Consider the following 19,818-nt stretch of genomic DNA (forward strand, 5'->3'; position numbering starts at 1 on the left):
GTTTGACTTGCCATACATGACACAGGTACAATGAAAAGTACCAAGAGAAGCTTATGCCATAAGGAATATTATGACACAACTTCCATGCTGTACTTCAATTAGCTCATGGTTTTCCCCATACTCTACAAAAAACAGCAATCAAGAGATAACAGGAGCCCTTCCAAAGTGCTCCTGACAATAATTTCAGCTGTTTCCATTAGCAGAGTGCTCTTAAGGAAAGGTCTACTCTCTCCATAAGCACACGCAACTCCCATAGGACTCCGCAGGAGTTAGGCAAGGGTATGAAGAGAATAAATCTTTAAGGCAAGTGTAGGAAGAGAAAAAGCCTTTAAAAAAGAAGCAGTTTATAAAGATGGTAGCTGCTGTTATGCATCCATTCAAACAAAACACAGCAGAATAAAGCACTGTTAGTGGCATTTCTATAGTACAGTACTGTATTTATTGACAAATTAAAAGTATAGGATCAATTGAGAGACATATGCTTCTGCTCCCACAACCCCGCCACATTATCTAGGCTGACTTGTATTTTTCCAGGTAAGTGAATAACAGACCTAAATACATATTTGGTCAGAAAATGACTGAGCTGTTACGGGGTTTTTTGCTTTAAGTATCTGCTTGAATTATACATGTTTTTACTGGAAAAGTGCAGCTTATATTCAAAAGTATAGTTAATACAAAGAAAAATTAAAAAGACCCTTTTACTTCAATGGGCCTTCTTGAGTATAAATTCACCTTATCTCAGTATATCAATCAGATGCTATGAGTAACATATGTAATGTTTACCTTAACAGTCTCTTTCAATGCAGGATAGTTCTGAGACAGAAGTAAACCCACTTCTACAATGTGCTATGGAGTTTTTATCTGAGAGTTATATATGTGACTCGGAAAGTGGTTTTACTTGACAAACTCTAAATACAAGCAGCATTACACTGTTCAACAAAACATGTTAATGACACAGCAATCACAAAGACCTTGGGGTCACACTACTGTTGTGGCAGAGGCCGGACCATCCAGCCGGACGTATGTACATCAGCATCAAAGCTTTACATTAGAGGAGGTGGCCGCCTCCTCTGATGGGCATCCCCTTAACTCCTCTCATCCCTGCAGTCACTTGCTCCAGACCGCTGTCCCCAGCACAGGCTGGGGGGTGGAGCATGGGGAGGGGGGCTTGGAGTATGGTTTTATTTTGAGTGTCGGCTACATGTGCTTTTGGCCAACAAGGGCAGCCAGCACCGCCGCGGATGCTCATGCTCCAGCACCGCTGCCTGCATCCTCACTGCGGATCGCCTCCCGCCGCCCCCCTCCCCGGCCCAGCCCTGCCTTCACAAGGCGCTGCTGGAGCTGGACTTCTTGGATCGCTTGATCATGCTGGGGTGGAACTCGGTGTGGCGGCGGGCGTGCTTTGTCAGGTGGTCGCTCCGCATGAACCGCTTCTCGCAGAGGGGGCAGCGGAACTGTTTCTCACCGGTGTGGGTTCGGTAGTGCCGGGTGAGCTCGTCGGAGCGGGAGAACTTTTTAAGGCAGTCAGGCCATGTGCAGGGGAATGGTCGCTCACCTGCCGGGAGGAAAGGATGACAAGAGATTTAGGGGGGCGGGGGTAATGCGGGCTAGCACGTACCGGCTCCGACGAGGAGCTGGGGAACATGCTGCTGAGGGGAAAAAGCTGCTTTTGTTTCGTGCCGCGGTGCCAGCGTCTGTGGAGTTGTTGATGACTCGCTTCATCAGGTTTCAGTCTCACCTCCAGCAGAAGCCAAAAACCCCTCCAACCGCATGCAACTCGCACTCTGGTGCAGAACCTTACATGACCCCAAAGACTGTCAAAACAACAGATGAGCTCTGCCTGTGCCTGTATGTTTTTCATGTCGGGCTCATTACGGAGGTTTGGGAAATGAGTGCCAGTATTATTCCCCTGACACTTCCATTCTGCTGAATAAAATCATTTGTAACTGTTAGAGAAGAAGCCAAAAAAAATCCTTCACTTCCGACAAGTCGCTCTGGCCTGGGAAGAAGTGAGCGGGGAAGGACTGGGGAGAGCGGTGCAGCCTCGGCGCTGCAAACACGTAGAGCAAAACCCCTGCAGCTGCAGAGGGAAGCACCATGTGCCTCTCTCCTCCCTTCCCCCAGAAACCCAAAGTACACCAGAGAGTATAGGTGTCCTCTCAGTCTCTTAGATGGCTGCTTCGAGGACAGGAAAACCACTTCATTATTCACAGCTCTATCAGTATTAATGTTTGCTACAACAGTGATGAACCAATCCAAACACCTTAACCTATAGAACACCACACCTTTGCTTTTAAAAGCAAGGGTGTAAGGATCGAACAGCACTCACTGGAATCTTCCTGGCACCCCTATCCCTGCAGTTCACCTCTGCGGGTTGCACAGGCTTTGCCTACAGGCACAAACCCAACGCCTCCCAACTGGCAAGGCTGACCCTAGTCCATGGCACAGATGGAAATCAAAGGCGTTGAAGTTCGCACGAAAGCTTTTGGTCACAGACAGCACGCACCACTGCAGTTTGATGCCTTAATTCCCTTTCTTAAGAGTCTCCTGAAGGGAATATAAACGACAGCTATGTGTCAGCTATTTATAGTCAACTGTGAAATACAAAAACTATCCCAGGAGTTTTCCAGCTTGGATGGGTTGGAACAAAACTCAAGAACTCCAGTATTTCTTTGCACTGTGAAGTTTGGCACAATGGGTAAGCTCACTTTACATTTACAGATTGCAAAAAAAGGAGCCACTTACAAGTCCTCCCCAGACACAACAAAAGGCTAAATGCTCCAGTGAACAGCCCAGATGCCAGAAGGAGAACCAGCAGTGCAACGTGTTGCAGATCTGTAGGGAGGAGAAACAGGGCTGGAGAGAGTGACTGATGGCACCTCAAAGGGCAGGGAGGATGAGGACGGACCAGGTTTGTGTCCTCCCCTCGTGGCGATGCTGGTCCTCGGTCAGGAGAGAAGGATGCTGAGCGGGCGGACGTGCCCCAGCCAGCTGGAGGCACAGCTGCCAGCCATCCCGACCCAGGGCTATTTTTTTTTATATAAACAGGTTTCTTGGCTCCCCACTGTGTGTTTTTATTACAGACATGCTTGGAAGCCTTTCCAAACAGCTACTGCCTGTAAAAAAGAAATTAATTAAAACAGTACATAGGCTTACATGCGCGTGAAGGCCATGACCGCAGCTACACAGCCGAGCAGCACCCGGAGCTGTACAAAGCACTCGCATCGGTGCCCACCATCATCCCAGCTTTGGCTGCCCTGGGCACCCAAGGCGAGCGCTTCACTTGCGCTGCTCTTTTGCTATTCATCTCGCCGTTTCTGTTACAGCCCCGGAAGGACGCAGCAGTGGGAGGTGCAGAACAGTTTTCTAGCTCCCCCCTGGAACGTGGGAGAAGCACTGTACATCTTGCATGTGTGGCGGCATCTAATACACAACTTGATGTCAGGCACTTAGTGCCCAGAACAGTGGGAGCAGCTCAGGCATCCTGCCCCATCTACAGAAGCCACATTTCCAACCATCTACCTCAGCACAGCTCTTCATCCTGCAGAATTGCCCAACTGTACTATAAGGAGACCAGGTGTCCAGGCTGGATAGCAAGGATCATGGTCTCTTGGGTGAAGTGTCTATATTTGAGGCACAGTAGTATCTAATCCAGGTGCCTAACATGAATGTTTTGAATCTGGCCCCATGCAGCCCTCAAGAAACTGGGCTTTCCCCCCTCCCTTCCTAGAACTGCAGATGAGAAGATAAAATGGAGCCTGGTTACTGGAATTCCCTCTGAAACACGATGTGAGCAGCATGACCTCCACAGTCGCTATCCCGCACGCCCACTTCACGTGCCAGGGGAAAGCACTTTCAGGTTATGCAGCGTAACCACAAAGCCTTGGGCAAAGGCAGGGCTTGCTCAGGACCCTTGTGCACATTTGGCACCACACTCCCCGGGAAACCAGCCCCAAGCTCACAGGGGAGCACTGGGAGCTACAGGGAGCCTGGTGAGATGCAGGCAAGTCCCGCTACCAACGGGAGAGCAGCCGTGCCCGGGCATGGTGCACACAGCGGAGATGCTGCTGGGGACAAGCGGCTGCACCCCCTCAGACACATGAGAGCTGCTACTGCCGGCACCTGCCGCCCACTGCCGAGCCCCCAGATACGGCCAAGAAGAGCTTCACCACCTTGGCAGTGGCTGCCCGTGGAGGCTGTCACAGCCACTTTGCAAGCCTGTGTGTGAAAGTAGGCCAGGCGTAATCCCCTGCACCGGGACGCATTAAACTCCAGACTTCCCAGAGCAGAGAGACAAGGCGGGGGGAGCTTTTCCAGCCCCTCAGGGCTTGTCTCTGAGCCTGAAGATCTGCTGCTCCCCTTGGTGACAGAGCCATAACAGGTGACACTGGCCCAGAAGGACGGTGCTTCTGTGATGGACCTCACAGCTGCACATCAGGGGTGGAGTGTGCGTTCAGGGGGCTTTTAAAGCAAAGCAGAGATGCCTGACAACATGTGATGATTGTCCACTCAGCAAAGTTGGCCGCTGTATTTGCTGGCTGCATTTGACACGCTATTTTTCAAAGCAGCAGAGATGTTTGTGGAAGAGTCCACGGAGCAAACAGGTCTTGCAACTCATACACAGCCAGGCAGGCAATGACACACGGAGCTGCAGTGCAAGCTACTGCTGCCTCCATCTGGAGACAGGGATTTCTGTGTCATGTCGCAGCCAAGAAGTATCTTTTCCATATGATTTTATCCTTTAGTTTTGGGAGTAGTAATGCTAAAGCATGAAAGCAGCAGAATGAACCATCAAAACAGAGTGCTATTATACAACCTTTCCTTCAGTGGCAGCACGCTACTTACGTTTTAAGATATGTCTTAGATGTTATTTCCATCAAGGGATGAGAGAATGGCCAGTGGTGTATCATGACTCCTTACAACTGTGTGATAGGATCTGAACAGAAGATGTAAATACTTAATAAATAAAGAAAATATATCTCCAGGGCAGCTTACAGAAGTAACAACTGAAGCAGAAACTGATTTACAGGCTACAGGAATAGGTGTGTCTGCAGAACTCTCCTTCTTTGTTCTATGTCCCACCAGGAATGCAGCAGGAGACACAGCCTACGTTGAGCACAAGCAATGGTGGCCCTCTGCAGGTCTTCTCTGGAGTCTGAAGAACACCTGCTCATGCAGCCCTGGCTTTCTGTAAATCCCATATGGATACAAAGGCCATTGCAAATCCTTTTGACCTTTGCCTTCTTGCTTCACCTGAGCTTCTCTCCCTGTTCCTCCTCGCCACTCTCTACCACAAATGGTTAGTTTCTTCTTTCTCTGCGAGTTTAAACTCTGTATCCAAGCTGCTTTGCATGACCTAAGGCAGGTCCACTTTATTTTATTCCACTTCCATTTTATTCTGAATAGACAGTAAATTATTTAGCTTCTTTGCCCTACCCTGGGACATTTCAGATTTTCCTACATAGCAGTCTAGTGCAGGAAGGGTTTCCAAAAAAGCACAAGGAGTGAGCATTAGTAGACTTTTTAATAGTACAGGTGGTACTGGTATCCTGATTTATCATCTGCCTTCTCACTAAAAATTGCTGCTTTAGATGTAGATGACTGAGGTTAGGAGCTGCAGTTCGTGGTGGCTGTAACAAAGATTAATTTGTTTGGACAAATAAGGGATAGGTAAGTTCTGAGTGACATTTTTCTGGGAGGGGAGAGGCTGTGTTTGAAAAAGCTGAAGACAAAGTTGATGATAACAGACTTGGGCAATTCTCTTGGCATGTAACAGAACATGCAGCAGGACTCGAGCACACTGAGCTTCTGTGGTGGAATGAAGTACTGACTCTACATTAATTACTAAAACTGTCTGAGTTTACAGATGACATTCAGACATAACTGCTGGTGTGGAAGGAAGCCTGTCCAAGATGAATGGTTTGCTAGGCTCACACTGTCTTCCTCACTAACAAAAGTGAGATGGGACACAGCCACAAACTCAGTCTGGCATCAGCACTAGCTGACACAGAGCAGTTTGCTGTCAAATAACGCTAATGACGCTACTTCACACATTAACTAGAAAGCCAAGTGAACTGTAGCTACAGCTGCATGAAGGGACACCTAATGGTACCCTACACAACCTTTGACCTAGACATAACAATAACAAGCATTTCTTTCTGTTTTTTTTTTTTCTCCTGTGCTCCCACTCAGCCACTGCTCTCACATATCTCTGCATCTCCTGAAGTACGACAGGGTCTGTAGATGGATGCCAAAAACATGGTCCAGATTATGGCAAGAGTTAAGAAAACAAAACAACACAAAAACGCAGGCTATCTTCCTTGCCACAGAACAGCTGCTATCTCAGGTCTCTATCATGTTTTTCCCCAGTATGTTGCTTGTTCCACATCTTGACCTGTGGGACACTGGATTTTGACTGTGCCCACATGCAAGGTATTTTGGTGAAGATGGGTATTACAGACATTTGCACATCCACTTCTGAGCAGAGATCAGAGTCCCTTCAAACAGCCTTTTTCCTCTTCAGAAATATTCCAAAATCAGATCATGAAAACACGCGGCAAACCACAAGGTACAGATGCTGGTGCAAAACAGCAGAGTGGTGAGATCAGCGGTGAGGATGCTGGGTACCATGTGCCTAAAACAAGGGTTTCTGCAACACCTAAACTGTGGCCATTGGGTCTGGCAACAAATCAGACAGACATTGCCTACAGGACTGTCAGCCGATGGATGAGCTGCGGCAAGGGTTTTATTCTGCCACCACCCAGGACTAAACATCACAGGATTATTCAGGTGTTAAAATTCTGCTTTCAGCAAGTATTTAGACTGCTCTGACCTCCTCAAAACCACCACTCAACAGATGCTTGCACACACAGGTGTTCGAGTCTCTTTCAAAAGACCAGATGCAAAACCACCTGCCAAAATGCACCACTGTGGAGCCTAAATCCCAGCAAGACCCACTCTTGCTGTTACCCCCATCTACAAAGCATCAGATGCAAGGGATATCCTTAGAACTTCTCTGCCAGATCATGGACCCCGCTGCAAGCCTTTGGGGACTGTGCCTCCTTAGATATGTCTATCTCTATATATCAGCTGGGGAAGCTACCTGGGAGAGGAGACACCTCCCCAAAGCTAACCAGAGAGTTAAATCTACACTTCCCTAGCCAAGAGGAGTGCCCTCAGCAGTATACTCTCAGGTACCTGTGACAAGTTGCTACTTTTTCTCCTTTCCTATCTTATCTCCATTTCAACTTCCTCCATTTTACAGTAATATTTAAATATTAACTGAACAATGGAGACCAACTCCTAGCCTAGTGCTTAGGGCACTCACCTGGGACTGAAGAGCACAGGGTCTAGGCGCCTGTCCTGTCTGAATGATTAAATGCTCACTAAGTGATAACAGCGCTGACAGGGGAAAGAGGAATGCAATTTTATGTGCATTCAGAATGCTAATATAATTTTTGTCATTTCACTATGAACTTATTAGCCAGTATTTCAACAGACTCTTCCCTCAAGTTTCAGGTATTTAAAGAGTGCTCTCAGGCTATTCACAGCCACCGTTACCTGAATACAGACACTGAGCTAAGCTACCACAACTAAACACTCCCTGAAGTTGCGCTTTGCCATCACTACCCCAGACTCTGGCCATTTAATCTCACCTTGTCCCCCTCCCTGCTTTTGCAACTGCAGGTTCAGGAGCTGCGAGGCCACGGCACACAGCAGCTGAACAAGAGGGACAATCATTCCCGCAGGGATCCTCACCACTGGGGCTGCAAGGCACATGAGCTAACAAGAGCAGGTGACACCCACCACACAGTCTTCAATGCCACAGCACAAGAGCATGCAGGAAACTCAGTAAAGCTGCGTTTTCAATACAACCATCTGGAAACAGGAGTTGAACTCCTATGGGTGACACCTGCTCAGTGCTGCTAGCCTACCTGTAAACTTCTTCACATTGACTCAATTAATACACAAAACTTCCTGGAGTGCTTTCCCACTGTAACACATACACCAGCTTAATGGTTTTATTTTTTAGCAGAAAAAAAAAAAGGCAACCGGAAGCCAGGCAACATTGAACTTAATCTTTAGGATTTTTGCCTATTTTACTCAGCTGGCAAGGCTTCCAGTCAGCATGACCGTGTTTCTCCGAGAGCTGGAAATGTGCCCATTAGAACTCCAGCAATCCACGCATTTCTATTAACCCTTGAGAATGGGCATTTCAGGTGGAGGTCTAAATTTACCAAAAAGTGTCCTGCTGGCTCCACTTGCTGCTCTTCAGTCTTATTCTATAGGATCTGGCGAAGTGACATCATATGAGCTGGATAAGAGGGGCTTAAAATGCTAAATTTCAGCTTATGCTCACACAAAATACCCAAAAAACCTCCCAGGGAGCAGAGGATTGTCAACATATCAGCATCTGTACTGTCTGTTGAGCTAGTAATAACCTAGAACACAAAAAACAAAGCAGCACGGTCAAAACCAAACTGATGCAGGCAGGGGCTGGATTGACACCATGACACCTACATTGCAGCATGAGGCAGTGGCAGCACTTACCTCTCCTTTCTACCAGAAATGCTCCCCAGCTTCACTGTGCAGATGGCAGATTTATGGGTCCACTCCTCTGCCTACAGCCCCACTACCAAACATGAGCAAGAAACAAATGCCAGGAGAGCTCAAGGGTGCATCAGCTGCCCGATGTAACAAAAATCTTGGTATTGTTTGGACTCGGTCTACGCAATGATGCAGCTGGCTGAAAAGGCTAGCTTTAGACGGAGAACTTTTCACGCTTATGTATTTTGTGTGTCCAGCCTCTTAATTAAGGGTACCTGATGGTGAACTTGCCATCAATCTGCAGCACCATGTATTGAGAAGCACCTGGGATTCACCTCCCCAGGTGAGTAAACTCCTACAGGTCCTGTATGAGAAGGCATCTCACAAATTAGGTTTATAGTACCTTCTCTGTCCCTCCTTCCTGACCAGGAGGATCTGCTCTCAGCAGCCACACGCGCTTTAACTGGCTTGCTAACATCATCATAGCGAATGTACCTTCCTTAAAGTTTGTTTCTCCTGTCAGTTTCTCTCCCTGTCGGTGTCTTGCCCTTTGCTCCACACTCCCTGACCTTCTGACTGAGATTGCTTGTTTAGTCTCATATGCCTTCATTCTCCCTGGAAACCCCCTGGCCTGCACATCCCTCTCTTTTAAAGTGCACCCTCAGCTCTGCCCCTGGCACCATTTTTGAGGCTAACACTAACCCCACACACAATCCCTACCAGCCACAATCAAACCTCTAAAACTACCTATTTTGAGAAGTGTATGTGTTTTCAAGGTTACTCTCTGCATATCTGCTGTTGCCTCTCAATTTCTTCATCAGCCGAATCCCTTGCTTTTTCTTGACCTCTGCATTGCTTCCAGGGCTCGGTTCTTACGCACTTCTTGCTGATGCATCTGGGCCTTTTTCTGTAGGCTGAAAGTCTGCAAGACTTGGTCGTGCCATCTCAATGCTCAAGAGTCCCAAGCAGACACACCACCCCTAATCCCTCCTGCCACTGGTGAGCTTCAGCAGAGTTTAGGTGTCCTATATTCCCGTAACACCATCCCATAAGGGATGGAGAAACCTGAGGTACAGCCACGTTGTGGGGCTATCCCTCCACCTGCCTTCCTGACAAACAGATTTTGGCTTGCGAGCCATCAGGGATAACGACATCTTGTCTCTTCTACACCAAGCACCATGCCCCTCAGAGATGCTGCTGGAAACAGCTCACACAGAACAACCGTACCTCTAACACTCTTCCTGCTCAAGGCACCAGAACTTTTGTAATAAATTCCAAGTTACTTTTGTATGGTAGTGAACAGACGGGGAGGCAACAGCTCAGTTCCAGTGATGTGCTTGTCCTTGTATCCCCGTGCCTTTGCAAGTTAATACGTTTTGAATGCAGGAACACGTACATGACAGAATGAAGAAGTGCCTGATCGTATCGCAGAAGCAGCGAAGGCCTGGCAAAGAATGAAAGGACTATCCCCTCAGGAAGGGGCAGAGTTCAGAATTCTTCGGCTTCCTCCTACGAACCCTACTACACTAAGTCACACCGAGTTCAGCAGGACTGGCAGCACACGCAAGGGGGCTCTTTGCACACATAAGGAAGTGCAGTGCCATCCGCTGACCTTCTGTTGAGATCAGCTCAGAACACAATTTCTGATGGATGGCTAGATTGAGTCGTCTGGAAAACTGAACCAGAGTCATCATCAAAGGCCCAAACTTGAAGCAAACAGTTTTGCAAACATTTTTTTAGTCTCTGAGATATGGAATGCCTTCGAACCAACAAGTTTAAAGAATCTTTAATAAGATACAGCCCTCTAGCCTCTGAGCATCAAGATTTTGGTCTTCTGCTCTTCTACATTTATTTGGTATTTCATTTCTTGTTTTGCATTTACTTATCAAAGGTGACCTGGTGAGTTTTTACATTCCCACCACTACAGAGCACAGAGCAGTAATCAGAGCTTCCCAGCTGGTTTGGTTAATGTCCATGAGTAGAAAGAGCTGTGGCTACATGCAAACTCATGGGTGTCAATGGAAATCCTGAACCCGTCTTCCAAGACAGAAAGACTGGGATTAAATATTAAAAATTTAAGACCAGGAAGCTTCTACTGGTGGCTGTGTACCTACTTCCACTAAAAGCTGCAAAGCAGCAAGAAACCCACTTGGTGGCTCAAATAAAAATGGCAGGTAGATGAAAGTGATTCAAGAGGCTCAAATATATGAGAGAGAAATCATCTGGGGGAAAAAAAAAAAGGAAAGAAAATGGTACTAGGGAGGGAGCATTAATGCTCTGCAATATGTAGTTATGAATAACTCCAGAGGTCCCATTGAATCCCACTGTTGCTAAGGAATTGTTCTGCCATCTATAAAAAGAATTAACATTAGCAGTATTGTTTGGCATTTCAGTTAGCTGCAATTAACTGTTCACATTAGGAAGCCCAGAGAGTTCATTACTGCTGGACATCTGTAGTGGTTTTAATCACACAGAACTACCGTGATGGTACATCAGCACATCTGAGCTGAACATCTCATACTTGGAGCTATGGCCACCTATTTGTGGCCACACGCTAAACCTCATGCCACTTCAGGAGATACTTATTATAACAGCACTGCTTACAGCAAGTCGTGTGGGTTGTACAGTACATAATTTACATGTCATCATACAGAATGTCATCCCAGTTGATGTCTATTTTGGTTCCCATCTAGGAGTGGATATCTGAGCATGGGGTAGTAAGTGGAAATGATGCTAATGCATTTTCTTTGTCACTTGTGAGCTAACATTTTGCAAGGCATCAGTTACATTCAGCCTCCAAAAGAACATCAGAGCTGCAGGTTTTAAGACGATAACACAATAATCCTTGGCACTGGTCCTGAGGTCAACCCAGGGTCACCACTGACCATCCTCTTTCCACCTCACTGAGGCAGTCTTAACTGTCTAACTGCAGAGCTCACTGCTGAGCCACATCCAGTAATCCTCTTCCTCCTCCTCCCGACCTCTCCAGCTAAGCACCCAGCAGATCTGCCAGCAGAGCACAGGTAAGCAACCTGCGCTGGTCTGCTCCGCAGTGCACAGACAAGCCAAAGCCATGAAGTTTGGCTGGGACTCTGATGGGGCCATGCCCTACCTGGGCTGCCTTAAATACTACAGTGATGCCTTGCAGTATGTTCCACGGGTGAAAAACTTGTTTTGTACTTCACCACTTACCACCCCTGCCAACAGACAAAATCCAGAAGAGAACTGCCATCTACAGAACAGATGTGAAGTACGTGAAATAAGTATTGGCAGCATTTGCCTCCTCTCATCCGCTCCTTTCCGCTTGCATACAACCCTTTCATTTAGAGCAATTTTTAAGCAGCCTTGTGTACTGCACTGTGACCTCAAGTGCAATTCAGACACGTAAAGGATTTTATTCATCCACCTGCACCAGGAGGGCTTAAAAAAACAAACCAAAACAACAACCAAACAAAAAAGTCTACAACTGCTGTCCCCTTCGCGCTTCAGCAGAGCCGGAGGAAGTACACATTGCTGCAGCAGACATTATTTTTTTTATCTCTAGGTTTCCATGTTGCCACACCCTCTAAAGCGCCCAGGCGAGGACAGGGGTCCGGCCGCACGCAGCCTGACGGACGAAGCCCCTGCGGACGCGGACAAGGCTGGGTCGCGACAAGAGGCACCGGCAGGGACAGGCGGGTGGAGCAGCGGCCGGCTCCCTGCGGACGGCGCCCTAATAAATCCGCCCGGCCGGAGGAGCCCGGCAGGGTTGGGTGACAAACCCCTCTCCCCATCGGTGCTTTGCTCCAGCGGGAGCCCGCGGGGGGGACTGTGGCGTTCAGGTGATGTGCCTCTCCAGTCTTCCCCTCCAGCCCGCCGGGTCCCTCGCCCGCCGGAGGGGGGTGTGCCGGCCAAACCCGGAGCCGCAGCTCGCCGCGCTGCGAGGGAGATGCCGCCGCCCCCAGCTCCGGCTCCGCGGCCGCTCCCCGCCACGCAGCGAAGCTCGGGGGCGCCGCTGCAAACGCGGGGAGCGAAAGGCGGCTTCCGACGGCACGGGCAGCAAGGAGGCGCGGGCAGTGCACAGCCGTCCGCAGCCCGCGGGTGCTGTCCCGCCCCCGCGTGTTTTAAGAATACGTGCCAAATTCTGCCGCGCGGCAGCCGCTCCCCCCGCTTCTCCCCTCCCCCCCCCCGACACCAGCGGAAAACCCGATTCCCGCTCTCCCGGTGATTCCTTGACGGACGCCCCGCGCGGGTTCGGCGTCCCCCTGCGCAGCCGCCCTCCGAGCCACCCCGGCCACGACAAGTTTTACGCCGCTCTCCGGCGGCCCGCAGGGGGGACGGGGGCGCTCCCGGCCGAGACGGGCAGGCAGCGGGCGGGGCGCGGCGGGAGGCGCTGCCGCAGCCCCAGCCGGGGCGGCCGCCCGCTCCCGCCGGACCTGGGGCGCCGGACCTGGGGCGCCGGTCCGGCACGGCGGCACGGAGGGATGGGAGGAAAAAAAAGGCAAAAAACTGGTGGTACGGAGAAGGGGAAGAAAAGAGAAAAAAAATCCCCCCAAAGCGGAAGGGCAGGGCGGCGGGGGCGCGCGGGGGCGCCGTGCGCGCCGCCGGCCGGGTTCACCCGAGGACAAGCGCTCGCTCCCTCCTCCAGTCCCCACTCCCGCCGCCGCCGCTGACCTGTGTGCACCCGGTAGTGCGCCTTGAGGTGGGAGGACTTGCCGTAGACCTTGCCGCAGCCGCTGTAGGGGCACTTGTGCCGCTTCTCGGCAGCCAGCTTCCCCTTGGGGGCGGCCCCGGCGGCGCGCAGGCAGGGGGGCGGCCCCGGCGGAGGGCTGCGGGGCGGGCTGGAGCCCGGCTCGGTGGCCGCGTCGCTGTCGGAGCCCGCGTCTTCGTCGGGGCTCTCCACGCTGTCGCTGCAGACGGAGGGGGTGGGCAGCGGCCGGTACTTGTTCAGCTCCAGCAGGCTCTTGGCAATGGCCAGCAGGGCGCAATAGTCCTTCCAGGCGTCGCGGGGGTCGCGCAGCTCCCGGGCCGCCTCTCCCTCGCCCGGCACCTTCAGCCGCGCCGCCTCGGGCACGGCGGAGCGATTGGAGATAGAGACCAGGCACTGCGCCGCCACGAAGTCCACGTAGGCGACGGCCGACATGGTGCGGCCGCGCCCCGACGACGGGGGGTCTCCGGGCGCCTTCAGTGCGCGCCCGCCGGGCCGGCCGCGGCGCCGCCAGCCATTGCCCGCCCGCGGCGCGGGGGAGGCGGAAAAATAAATAGCGGGGCGCCGGGCAGGTCCCTCACCGCCGCCCCCCGGGGGCGGCGCGCAGCCGGCGGGGGGGAGCGGCGCCCGCCGCCCGCTCGGCCGGGCCGGGTCCGGCGCGGGGGCCGGGGGAGAGGAGACCGCCCGCCGCGCGCCCCCCGCGCCGCTCGCCGCCCGCGTGCTCCTGCCCGGGGACGGCCGCGCCGAATCCCATCACGTCAGGTTCGGAGCCCCCTCCCGCCCCCCCGATTGGTCAGCGGGCAGGGCCGGCCGGCTCTGTTTACCTTCTCCCCCCGCCACTCACGGCTCCCCTTTTCTAGGGGGGGTGTGTCCGCCGGGCGGCCGCCCCGCCAATCGCCGCGCTCCCTCCCCAGGCCGCGTGCTACTCCGAGCGCCCCGCCGCGCCCGCTTAAAAGGGCGACGTAGCGGAGCGCTGGGAAGGCGGGAGAGGGGGTGCGGCGGGTCCCTTCGCGCCCCGGGTCCGGCGCCGCCGCCCGCGGCCGCTGCCCAGCCGAGGCGGCGGCGCCCCCGGCCGTGGGGCCGCGGGGACGGGGCCGCCCGGGGCGGCGGGGCCGCGCGGCGCCGAGCGGGTTAAATGCCTCTCTGGAAGCCCTACGGTCCCAGCAACGGGCCAGCCAATGGAAAGTGAGCCGGCTGATGTCACTGGCAAGGCCTCCGCCAATCAGCGCGAGGTTCCGAAGGGTGCCCAACACTTGTAAACCCGGCGGGCGCTCGCGAACGGCCCTGCCGCGCCCACCCGCCGGCAGCGCGCGCCCTGCCCGCGCCCCCGGGGCTGCAGGGCGGGTGGGCGGCAAAGCGCCCCCGTCCCGTCCCCCACCCCCCCCCCCCCCCCGCCCCGTGCCGTGGGAAGGCCCTTCCCGAGCGGGATTTGGGAGACCAAGCCGTGCACCGGGGCCGCGCCCCTCCGCCCGGGCTCGGGACAGGGCTCCCCGGGCCCCGCGGGCGGGCGGCGGGGGGAGCGGCCGCCCTGCGAAACCCTCCCGAGAAACCCGATGCCGTTTTACATTTCATCGCCACGACGTCATCACCCAGACACACAGCTCCCTCCGATTCAGGGAAAACAGGTGGCGGGTGGGGCCGGGACCCTCCAGCCGCCCCCCCGGGGCCGCCGCTGCCCGCGGCTGGGCGGGCGGGTGTGCGGGGGAGCCCCGCCCCGCAGCAGAAAGGGTTTGCTGCCCTGCGGGTCGGCCCGCAGAGCTGGGGCTGGTTAAAGCTCAAACGAACCCGGGAAGCCTGCTGTCTCTACCAAAATAACATCCCCCCATCTCCTTCTGCTCCAGCGGATGCACAGAGCTCACAGACCTGCGCTCTACAGGAGAAAAGTGAGAAAATATTCTCTGGACCAAGTGCTATGTAAAAGAAAAAAAAAGGGAAAGAAGTTGCCACCATCCATCAACCAGCAGTACTGAGAGATGAAGTATGTTAGTTCATATTTTTTGCTGGTTTGGAAGCCTCGAGAGAGAGCATAACGGGCAAAGATCCAGCCTTCGAAATAATGTACACAGACCTCCATACAGCATTAGCCAAAGTAAAACCAGGGGGGCTCCAAAAGCCTTGCAGAATCACTCCTGTCAGATGGAGGAGTTCGCTTCTCCTGTCACGAATTGCGGCCCCACCAGACTGAGCCACGGCAAGAGTCCCAGACTGAACCTCGCTGTCCCCCGCTGCAGCTCATCCTTCCTTACACAAACAGGCAGGGACCACATAGTAAAGAGCTGTATGAATTACTATTAATCCCTTCAACTGGAATGAAAATAATGGAGAAGTGGCTACAGAAATGAGGCGGCATTGCTTTCTTACTGCAGGAAATAAAAAAGAGTATGTATCAGCCATTTTGTCTGCTAGCACACTAAATCTCTAGGTACAAACCTCAGGCAATAATAATCCTTTGCCATGGATAATTAGTATAAGGCTGAAATAATTTTTGCATATCATAGCTGGGAAAAAAATAAAAAACAACAATGCAAACAAAAGAACAAGTGTCTCTGTAACTGAATCATCTGTAGGGTGATGAGGATCAAACAGAAAACATGAACAGAGCAATTTACCTAACAAGACAGCCATTAGAAGATGAATGTCACTTTTGCCCTGTTCGCTGAGCATTCTTCCCAGCCTACCCAGCATCCATTGGCCTCCGGTGCTTATAAAACATCAGGCAGAATAAGACGCTGTAATCTTCAAATCAGGTGGGAAGGAGGAACAGTTGTTGTTCCTGTAACCCTAATACTGTTGATAAATGTGCCTTTTTTTCTTTTAGCACCCGTGGCTGCAGCCTTCTGTTCCCTTCAGAGGGGCAATAGCATTTTCTGTGGAAAGCTGCCCCCCGGTACATTAATCTGGATATCCGGGCCATAGCTTCAAGTTGCCTGTTGGTCAGCTTTTTTCACAGCACTTTGAGAGCTTCTTTGGCTGACACCATCCAAAAGTTCCTGCTAGGAGATGTCGTCCTCCACCTTTTGGTGACACCAAGGTTGCTTCTCAGAAGATGACTTGCCTAAACCAAGGCTAATCATCTTATTAACAAATCCTTCGTTACCTCTTACATTAATTTATACAGCTCAGAGACGGACGTGTTAATAACTAAGAAAAAGAGCCCAGACTTTTTTTGTTTGCTAACTTGTGTTGTTTTGAGCTAACTCTTGGCTTGTAGTTCAAAAGCTAGAATACAGTCTGTGGCCATTTCCATAATGAAGAAGCATACTGAGCTTTTACAGTAATTCCGGTATGCCTCCCAGAATATGTGGCCTATTAAAGACAAAATAACACCTTTCATGTTGATGTATGCAGTAGTCCAAAGCTCCAAGACTCCAAGCTAATTAGGTCCAAACGACACTTATGAAGTAGAATTTTATATTCGGAGACAGTATCAAAATGACTGCAGCTAATTTTTGAACAACAGCACGTAGGTGCCAGGGAATGGCATCGTGCTCGCAAATGCCTTTGTCTCCATGTGATCCCGTGACAGGGGCTATAACTTGGATTTGACTGTGGTCGTGGTAGCATTTGGAGTTGATTACAGAGCATACACTTAATCCACAGCTCCACAGCAAAGCTAAGTTTTTGCAATACCTAGGCTAATCAAGGATGATTATTGTAGCTTCTAGAGTTAATACCTTAAACCTGCTACCAGCATTTCAGTGTAGCCCTGAAACCTTGAGCAGCTTCAGCACTGAATGGCACTTGCTTTCCAAAGCCTGGAGTCCAAATTCAATGTGGTTTGTGTCTTCAAACCAGCTCCTCATGGGCAGATGTTTGCCCTCTGTGCAGTCTGCAGCTGCAGGCACAGAGCACATCTGGCAGCTCCTTCCCAGGAGCAGAGCTCTGCTGCAGCCAGGGTGTGCACAGGTTCTGTGAGAGACAGGAGCCTGTGGAGGAAGAAGAGCTATGTGTTATCTCTGAGGCTTTTGAAAATGTCTTCTGTTTTCAAAAGCTGAAGTTTTCAGAGTAAAAAGCACACCAGCTCTCCATTTGTTCATGCTCCCCCCCCCCCAGTCTCCTGTACCCTTACTCTGTGCCCAATGTTAGCCTAAAACACTGCACCCTGTTTTTGAGGATGAGGATGGCACACAAGTGCCTGGCAGGCATGGGCAGAGAAACCTGCAGTCTGCAGGAGCCCTCAAGATTTTGTGCTCCAAAGGCTTCTTCGTGTAAGTGACCTTGAGTGCTGCTGTCAGAGAAGACCTTTTTTTGAGGAGCAAGTGGGCATGTAAAGACCATCAGGAGTCAGTTGTTCTCCTTCAAACCTTGTTCAGTTTTTTCCTGTGGGCTCTTCTACAGAGCGTGGACGTTTCTTCTCTGACAGTGTCTTCCCACTCAGACAAAGTAAAGAATTCCATCCTGCTTCTGTATTAATATTCGCTAATATTCTGAGGCCAAAGGCTCTGAGCGATATTCCAGTTTCTGCTTTCACTTTTTTAATTCTCCAGGGCCCTTGAAACTATATGTGGTATAAGCTCCATACAGTTTGACAAGATGATGAGGACTAACTGATGGTTAGAAATGGCTGAAATTATATGCCAAGATAAATGGCCTGTTTGCTGACCTGAGTTCTTAAAGGCTGTGACCATGCTGAAAATTTGTTATGTGATTGATATTCTGGCAGTGTTACAGAATGGTAATTCAATGGTCATATAAATATGAACACGTTGTAAAGTATTTCACACGTATGAGCTGCCTTTCATACCAATGTGTTGCCCAGATTGTCTGCATGTATTATCAGGGAATTACGGCAACCTCTTCCATCAGACAACAGGAACTGCCCATTGCAAAGCCTGGTGTGGGAGGAAGGAAGTGCTTTAACCTTCTGAAGAAATTGTCTCAGTCACTGAACGCACAGTGCAGGCAAAAGTTGCTTTATAGAGCCATCTGAAGTAACAAAAGCCTTCAAATTCGACTTTCATAGATAAAAAGGGGAAAATGAGCCAGCACAGCTGATTGCCATATAAAGGTTTGCGAGACATAGTGATTATGCTGAAACTAGTTTTTACACTAGCAAACTGGCCTTCCATTTTAAAAGCAGCCACACAGTAGTGGTCTGCTGACAGAAAACACTTCTGGCCTTAAAATCCAGGAGTATGAGGATTAAAGGTCTCAAATTCAACTTTCTCTAAGAATAAACATTGTGGATACACAGCCATATCGGAGAATGCATTCCTTTCCTGTTTGTTACTCTGCGTGGCAAACCATTTGCTACTTGAAGAATTAGTGTTTCTCTGTTCTTACATTTAACATCATCTGGTGTAATTCCACCCATATTCTGCACAGCAGGACTGATCACGGGTCTTGAGCTCTTTTTAGTATCTCCTCGATCGCAGCTCATGTCCTTAACTGTGACCAATTCTGCTAATCCTAAACCTCAGAAAGAAGGACAACTCTTGTGTCCTGGGGCTTACCTCTGCAGGTCTGTGCCTCAATAAAATTACAGCCCATGTGGGCACCGGGGATCTGGATTTAAACTCGGTTTGGGCACTGCTGGTGGTGTAGCCATGGCAGCATGGAACTCAGCGTGGGCTAGCTGCTTGAGTATGCACCCAGGATCCCAGATGGATTTTACAGCCTGCATCAGACACCATCCTTCAGTACGTGTATGGGTGTGTGAGTCTCAAGTTTAAAAGCAGAAAACTAGACTAATGTTAATTTCGGAACGTCTACCTTCGACTGCAGTGAAGACATTCAATGAAAAATGAACTGGCAGCAGAGCCAGCACGTAACGTACACGGGGAATGTGGACCGCGGATCAGCTTCAGTTTATGGCTGGCTTGAAAGGATGTGTTTTCATAAACTGATGCAAAAAAAGACATTCCAGCTCCCTTCTCAGGATTTGTGCTGCTATGCCAGGTCAAAACAGCTTTTTGTCATTTTCATTAATGAATGCTAGGTCAGAGCTCATCAGGTAAGTCTGTTGAGGCAAGGCCTTCAAAACTTCGTAATCAACATTGACACAACAGCAAGAATCAGTTCATGGCAGCTCTGCTGTTCTATTGTGGAAGGGTGTCATGGGGATGAGACGCTGCGATACATGCGATAAGCATTGTTGTGCAGCTCAACCCCTGGATGACGCATTGAAAAAAATGTTTTAAAAAAAAGGAAAAAACATCTAAAAAAGGAGACGGATGGGAATGCAACAGCGGAAGTGCAGTTCGTGTGCCTCAAGGAAGGTGTGAGGTCTTCGAGGACAGAGATGGATCTTTCCCGGTCTGGGGGTCGGTCACAGACCCCAGCTCTGCCCCACCACCCGGAGCCAGAGGCCCTGGAGGACCTGCAGGCTCCTCAGCGAGGTCCGGGGTCTCTGTCCCCGGGTGGAGGGACCGCCGGGCAGCGCTGCCTGCCTCCCCCGAGCTGCCCGCAGCCCCGCTCCGCACTGCGGGCTGCAGGCGTACGTGCGGCAGCGGCAGGGTGGGTCCCACCGCGCTGCCGGCATCGCCGCTTTAAGGCTCCGAAGCAGGCAGGGGGAAGCAGGCAGCCGGGTTCATCTGAGGACACAGCCCCAGTTCTCAGAAATCCCCGCGCTGCGGGAACATCGA

General features: G+C 51.1%; 1 protein-coding gene across 1 annotated transcript; it reads right to left on the reverse strand.

The window, feature by feature from the left end:
* Positions 1–1,090: 1,090 nt before the first annotated feature.
* Positions 1,091–13,980, reverse strand: KLF9 (KLF transcription factor 9). Its single transcript, XM_065045964.1, has 2 exons — positions 13,201–13,980; positions 1,091–1,555 (listed from the first exon to the last, which is right to left on the reverse strand). Exons 1-2 carry the CDS (start codon positions 13,667–13,669, stop codon positions 1,323–1,325), a joined length of 702 nt encoding a protein of 233 aa, XP_064902036.1. The 5' UTR covers positions 13,670–13,980; the 3' UTR covers positions 1,091–1,322.
* Positions 13,981–19,818: the final 5,838 nt, after the last annotated feature.

This window comes from Columba livia, chromosome Z, assembly GCF_036013475.1.
Source record: "Columba livia isolate bColLiv1 breed racing homer chromosome Z, bColLiv1.pat.W.v2, whole genome shotgun sequence".
Classification (NCBI taxonomy): Eukaryota; Metazoa; Chordata; class Aves; order Columbiformes; family Columbidae; genus Columba; species Columba livia.